Source organism: Pygocentrus nattereri, chromosome 4, assembly GCF_015220715.1.
Source record: "Pygocentrus nattereri isolate fPygNat1 chromosome 4, fPygNat1.pri, whole genome shotgun sequence".
Classification (NCBI taxonomy): Eukaryota; Metazoa; Chordata; class Actinopteri; order Characiformes; family Serrasalmidae; genus Pygocentrus; species Pygocentrus nattereri.
Window position 1 is genome coordinate 2,265,819 of NC_051214.1, and position 7,500 is coordinate 2,273,318.

The 7,500-nt window shown below is 46.2% G+C and overlaps 1 protein-coding gene across 20 annotated transcripts in view; it reads right to left on the minus strand.

The window, feature by feature from the left end:
* The window catches only part of ptprk (protein tyrosine phosphatase receptor type K), a 216,360-nt gene that overhangs the window by 121,232 nt on the left and 87,628 nt on the right, over window positions 1-7,500 (minus strand). For all 20 annotated transcript variants that reach the window (XM_037537657.1, XM_037537658.1, XM_037537669.1 and 17 more), the window contains one exon: window positions 6,953-7,224. In XM_037537657.1, coding sequence (XP_037393554.1) covers window positions 6,953-7,224 — 272 coding nt within the window. The remainder of the gene's footprint in view (window positions 1-6,952; window positions 7,225-7,500) is intronic.

Genomic DNA, 7,500 nt, shown 5'->3' on the forward strand with positions numbered 1-7,500 from the left:
TGACAACGACCGAACTCCGTACCGCGGAACACCCTTCTGCTCTTAATGGATCACCTCTGACTCTAAAGCTGCTCGCAAGGAGCACCGAGCAAACTGATGAAGTAAGAACCCGGTTCTGTTTAAAATGAGGGGCTGGAGACCTATATTCTTATCTAGAACCAGGCCGGTCAGCTGGCAAACAGGCTAAAAGAGCAAACAGCCTAAACAGCTCCATCATGAACATCACAGGCTTGGATTAAAGCACTTACGGTACGATTTACTGTAAAACAACACAATAGAAGTCACTTGAATTCCTTACACACCTCCACTGTTCATGTTTCAGTCAGAAGTCGCGTCAACCCCAGGCTGAGTCCCAAACGGCTCTCTCAGCTGTACTATTCAGTTCTCCTCGTTCAGAGGTCCATGGTTGCTTGGCAATGATACCACGGCTCTAAAGGATCTAGATTTATTGGTGGAACACATGTTTATTTTTATTATTATTAATAATAATAACAAAGTAATTTTCTGAAGAATTGTGCATTTTAATATATTTTATGTTGGCTGTTATTTTATAAAAGCAATGCGCCACTTGAGGCCGTGCATCCCAGTGATTTTATCACAGGGAGGGAGGTTTTACTTCACTGTGCGTCGTGCCTAACAACACTGCCGAGCCCTTCCCCGTGGCGCACAGCCTCTCACGCCTTATTGCTTTAATGTAGCACCAAAAGCTTGTAACAATAGCACAAGACCATTAGGTGATGTTCAGAACCATATACCACACATTGCAAATGGTTCTTTGAGTGTTCACGGGGGACGCAACCACTGTCTTTACCAAAGAACCCTTGGAGAACCATCTTTAGAGCGTGCTTTTATCTGGCTTTTGTTTAATGTGGTACTGAAACTGTACAACAACAAACACATACACCCGAGATCCGCTACAGGAAAACAGCGCTGCGGTCGTATTCGTTTCCTTTTCTTTCTTCTCCTCGAGGAAAAAGGAGGCTCAAATGCGAGCTGACAAGCAGACAGAACCCACAAGGATTAAACAAGACTAGTGTGTGTGTGTCCTCAAGTCAGTCTCAGTGCACCACAGAGAGGGCACGAGGGCACGTAACCAGAGAGAACATGTGCACTTACACGAACACAGAAACCAACTGCTCTGTGGAGGACACACGCTGAGGAAAGCAGAACACACACACACACACACACACACACACACACACACACACACTTCCCTTTTCCGACTCTAAACTTCAGGTCCAAGAGAGTTGAATCAGTAAGGCTGCGTTCACACAGCAGGTAAAAGTGGCCCAAATCTGATTTTCTCACCAAATCAGCTCCTAAACCGCTGACATGCTCAAACAGACAGAGCTTCACGAGGCTCGTCCAGAGGTAAACGATCATGACGTCCAGCGAACACTAGTCGCTCCCGGTTTCGTCTTCATCAGCATCACAGGAGCAATTATGAAGTTCCAGTGGTTGACAGCTGGGCTCCTCACCCACGGTGTGTTCTTATTCGGCGCCTTATTCGGTCTCGGCCACTTCTTTGGTTCGTGTCCTCTGATTCTTTAAACTGTTCTCTGACGCTGCAGCCTCGGGCTCCTCCGGCCGCGTTCAGCTCTTTAGTTTGAAACCTCTTCAAACCCGTAACGGCTGCGATGAGTCTCCTCTAATTTTTTGGTACAGAATCATCAAAAATGAAAAATTATGACGAATGTCGAGTTGGACTGACGTAAAAGTTGCATGAAATCCGATCTGGCTGTTCAGACAGAGTCGCGTCACCGCAGATCGGATACGGATCGGATTTCAGGTTTATCTGTTCATACTGACACTCAGACACACATCTGTGCCACATCGGATTTGGGCCACTTTTACCTGCTGTGTAAACGTAGTTTAAGTGAATATGACACTAAAACCAGCACAAAAACACAACATTCAGTGTTTTCCTTTGTCGGGCTTTGAAAAACGGTTGTGTAATGTTTACACTACAATAACCATTTGGTAACTGAGGACACAAACGGATTTCTTCAGTTTTACAAGTCTTCAGCTGTGAAACCATACAGTGTTACTCAACATCAGTGGTGCAAATTACCCATTAATACCCCCCATGACAGACACTGGATTTTGAATTTCACACTGGTAACAATCTGAATGGTGGTCTGGTGGTCTTTCTTCATGTCTGTTATTTACATAAACAATCTCAAAGGTTGAGAAAACAATACACTCAATTGAGCATCAGTCCATTTAAAATGATCTTGAGCCCAGAGAAGTTGGCAGCATTTCTCAACTTTGGTGCATATGGCTTGTGCTGTTCATAGCACTGTCTTAACTGGCATTTGCGGATGCAGTGATGAACAGCATTTACAGTTTTGCTACTGTTTGCCAAAGAATCCCTAACCCACATGTCAAAGAATCCCAAACCCACGTGCCAAAGAATCCCAAACGCATGTGCCAAAGAACCCCAAACCCACTTGCCAAAGAATCCCAAACCAACATGCCAAAGAATCCCAAACCAACGTGCCAAAGAATCTCTAACCCATGTGCCAAAGAATCTCTAACCCACGTGCCAACGAATCCTTAACCCATGTGCCAAAGAATCCCAAACCCACTTGCCAAAGAATCCCAAACCCATGTGCCAAAGAATCCCAAACCTACGTACCAAAGAATCCCAAACCCACGTGCCAAAGAATCCCAAACCTACGTACCAAAGAATCCCAAACCCACGTGCCAAATAATCCCAAACGCATGTGCCAAAGAACCCCAAACCCACTTGCCAAAGAATCCCAAACCAACATGCCAAAGAATCCCAAACCAACGTGCCAAAGAATCTCTAACCCACGTGCCAACGAATCCTTAACCCATGTGCCAAAGAATCCCAAACCCATGTGCCAAAGAATTTCTAACCCACGTGCCAAAGAATCCCTAATGCATGTGCCAAAGAATCCCAAACCCATGTGCCAAAGAATCCCAAACCCATGTGACAAAGAATACCTAACGCGTGTGCCAAAGAATCCCAAACCCACTTGCCAAAGAATCCCAAACCCATGTGCCAAAGAATCCCAAACCTACGTACCAAAGAATCCCAAACCCACGTGCCAAAGAATCCCAAACCTACGTACCAAAGAATCCCAAACCCACTTGCCAAAGAATCCCAAACCCATGTGCCAAAGAATCCCAAACCTATGTACCAAAGAATCCCAAACCCACGTGCCAAAGAATCCCAAACCCACTTGCCAAAGAATCCCAAACCCACGTGCCAAAGAATCCCAAACCCACGTGCCAAAGAATCACCATGTGGGGCAGTGCCACCTGAGGGATTAATGGGCATTCCATTGTGGTTTTTGGCCTTTTCCACAGAGAGATTTCTCAAGATTCCCTGAATGCTTTAATGAAATTAGGCACCATAGAGGGTTAAATACCCCAAATCGATGCAATCATTTGTTGAGGATTGTTGGGTCCCACTTTACATTAAAATTGCAGCGATCTGGATTTAGAAGGATCTATTAGCAGAAATGGGATATTGTATACAAAACCATGTTTTCATTAATGTATAATCACCTGCAACCTGTGCTTTTGTTAGTTCAGAATGAGACCTTCATATTTACATAGGGAGCAGCTCCTCTTCCAACAAGGACTGCCACCGCCATGCTTCTACAGTAGCCCAGAACAGACAAACCAAACACTGACTCTAGAGGGCGCCCTTTGACCCCTGAGTTTATATGTTTTTACGTAAAAGTTTCAGCTTGAATTTGGTGGCGCTGGTTGAAAAGCGTAGAAGAAAGAAAAATCAGTGCTGCCAGTGCTAGATAACCATTTTGCGAGAAGTTTGAGAACGCACATTTTGATAAAGAGCGAATCAGACTATTAATGGTCAGTTATTAATGCACTTAATTATTAAAACAAAATTGAAGTGAGAGAAACACTTCATATTAAGCGTTATTAAAGCTGTGTATGTGCACGGTTTTGATTACTAGTGACGATATCAAATGGAAGCTGATGTATGAGCAAAAACTAGAGTTAATAAACAAACTACTTCTCCAGTCCTTCCGTAACAGCAGCTGTTACATGACTGTTAATATGTAACTACACAGTTATTAATGACCGTGAATATAAAGTGGGGCCGAATGTCGTTCCTGACACATTTCTCGGCACAGTGCTGAGGCTCGACCTGTCCTTGCTCCTCTTCTGCACCTGTTTAAGATGTTTTTATGAACATTTCAGAGTGCTTCCAGTCCGAAATCACCCCAACGTCACTCTTTTGGAACTGAAGTTTGTATTAAAATAAATATAAAAGATGCTGCACACACACACACACACACACACACACACACACACACACACACACACACACACACACACAGAGTCATCAGTGCTGCCATCATCCCACCTGATATTAAAATCTATTCTCTGCGCTCAGCTCTCATCACCTCACCCGTCAGCGGGAGCGTCTCTCTGAGGCGGCGCTTCCGTGTTTATATATCCAGGTTGATCATTAGTGCGGAGCTGGCGGAGTAAACAGAGCTGCAGAAAAGCCCTTATTGATATAAATGTGAAGCTGCTGGAGTGAAGAATCTTCATCCCTCACAAACAGGAGCGGCTCTCCTACAGCTCGCCGATACCGAGACACGGTATCACCATCACCTGTCAGTACCAGCATTTCATTAAACTCACCTTAAATCTGAATTTGAGGGCTTTTTTGGATTTTTACCCGATTTTCTCCCCAATTTAGTCGTCTCCAATTCCACCCGCTAGTTAGGACTCCCCCAATTACACAACACCATCAACACTAGGAGGGTGAAGGCAGCACAGGCTTCCTCCGAGACCTGTGAAACCACTGCATCGTTACGAACTGCCGCTCACGCAACGTCACGGGACAGCCGATCGCGCTCGGAGGAAAGCGCCAACTGACCGATCTGTTACGTCAGCTAACAGACGCCTGCGCTGTCTAGCATCGCATTCAGTGATGGGGGAGACGGGGGGCCATCCTACCCACCCAGAGAGAGTGAGGCCATTTGTGCTCTCTTGGACTCCTGGCAACGGACGACTGCAGCATCACCAGGGATCGAACTCGCGATGTCCTGATGATGGAAATAACGCTTGGACGGTTACGGCACTCGGGAGAACCCCTGAATTTAAGTTGTAATTTCAGTATATTATATTATATTCAGACAGACAGACAGACAGAATGGGTCGAGAGAGAGAGAGGTGCGAGTGGGCTGATTAACAGAAGTGTGTGTGTGTGTGTGTGTGTGTGTGTGTGTGTGTGAAGTTTTAACAGGCAGGAACAGGTTCATCTGATCTCAAACACACAGCAACAATTATCACACTTCCTCTACCAAATGAGACATTACCAACCTCCCCCCGCCCCACCCCAAACTCCCCCAACTTTACAGGCCCCAGCTCGCTCTGTATGAATGAGTGTTAAATTGGATGCAGTGTCGGTCTGTGACCACCGGGGGCATCAGACTGTAATCTCATCAACTCTGCTGTTCTAAAGGAGAAACCTAGGAGTGTTACTGCGGCTCACAGTGCTGTACAGGCATGGACAGCAGCTCTGACAGAGCAGCATAAAGACTAGAGCATAAACATCTGACTGAGCTGGAAATCACACCTGCATCCTCTGTTGCTCGCACACAGGCCAACATCACCCAAAGCTGTTACATCTAGGAGAAAAGAGAAGAAACGGGGGAGAGGAGAGAAGAGAGGAGAAGAGAAGAGGGCGCTAGGAAAGGGGGATTCTTGGTATATTTGAATTCTTTGCCAGACTCTCTCTTTAATCATGTCTCTTCCAGGTTTCCCAGTGTGTTTATATTATAATGGAAACACAACTGTAATAGTGTATGTAGTGTATCTAGCAACATAACGGCAATACTGTACTCTGACTGCAGTGTGCAGCTCTACCACACACACACACACACACACACACACACACACACAACGGACGGAGGAAGAGAGTAAATGAGAATCAGTCAGGACTCCCAATTAGACCAACACAAACAGAGCCTTTCATTATTCAGAGAGAGGGAGAGAAACAGAGAGAGAGAGAGAGAGAGAGAGAGAGGGAGGGAGAGAGAGAGAGAGAGAGAGAGAGAGAGAGAGAGAGAAGAGGGAGGTTGAGAGAGAGAGAGAGAGAGAGAGAGAGAGAGGGGGAGAGGGAGAGAGAGAGGGAGAGAGAGAGGGAGAGAGAGAGGGGGAGAGGGAGAGAGAGAGAGGGAGAGAGAGAGAGAGGGGGGGAGCGAGAGAGAGAGAGAGAGAGAGAGAGCGAGACAGAGGGAGACAGAGGGAGCGAGAGAGAGAGAGAGACAGCAGGAGTGAAAGAGAAAAAGGGAGAGAGAGACAGAGGGAGCAAGAGAGAGACACACACAGAGGGAGAGAAGAGAGGAAAAGAAGATAGAAGAGAACAAAAGAGAAGAGGAGAAGAGAAGAAAAAAGAAAAGAAAAGAGAAGAGAGGAGAAGAGTGGAGAAGAGAAGAGAAAAGAGGAGAAGAGAAGAGAGGAGAAGAGTGGAGAAGAGAAGAGAGTGGAAGAGAAGAGAAGAAAAGAGAGGAGAAGAGAAGGGAAGAGAAGAGAGGGGAAGAGAAGAAAAGAGAAGAGAAGAAAAGAGAGGGGAAGAGAAGAGAAGAGAGGAGAAGAGAGGAGAAGAGAGGAGAAGAAAAGAGAAGAGAAGAAAAGAGAAGAGAGGAGAAGAGAAGAAAAGAGTAGAGAGTAGAAGAGAAGAGAAGAGAGGAGAAGAGAAGAGAAGAGAGGAGAAGACCTGAATGTAGAACCTGCTCTATGCGTCGTGTACAAGGTGCTATTGAAGCTGTCCTTCCTAAACTGTGCAGTGTGGACAGAGCTGGTCGCTGGCAGCCGCCACTTAGCACTGCATCGTCTGCGTAACGCTGACCGCTGGTGACCGGAGAGCGTTCACTGCTAACGGCCAGCATTACGCAGAGGCCTTTCTTTAACCTGATCGGTCGGTCGGTCAGTTTACCTGGTACTCGTTGGGCCAGAAGGTGCTGACAGCGAGCTCGGCCTTCTTCCAGTCCTTTCCGGTGTGTGTGGTGATGTTCCAGATGGGGTTGGCCAGCGGGCCCTTGTTGACCTTCACCAGGACGTTGAGCGCTCCGGGGCTGGAGCCGTCAGGGCTGAACAGCAGGTAGTTAAAGTCGATACAGTGAGTGTCGTTCTCCTTCATCACCGGCAGCATCAGACGAGCCTTCTCTCCAGGGTCGTGCTGAGACGAGTCCACCATCATGTAGGACCCTGCACAGAGAGAGAGAGCGAGAGAGAGAGAGAGAGCGAGAGAGAGAGAGAGAGAGAGAGAGAGAGAGAGAGAGAGAAAAAATCATTAATTACTCAAGATGTGTGTGTTATTCATTATGTAATTACATATAAACAACAGTAAATTTTTAATAGTTAGTGTTGTAATTTCTCTAAGAGTTTTTCAGTACATTCAGAAAGCGGCTCTCTGCATTTCCTTAAATATTTTATTCTGTGTTTTGATGGGGCGACACTGTAGGAATGAAGCTCTGATATAAG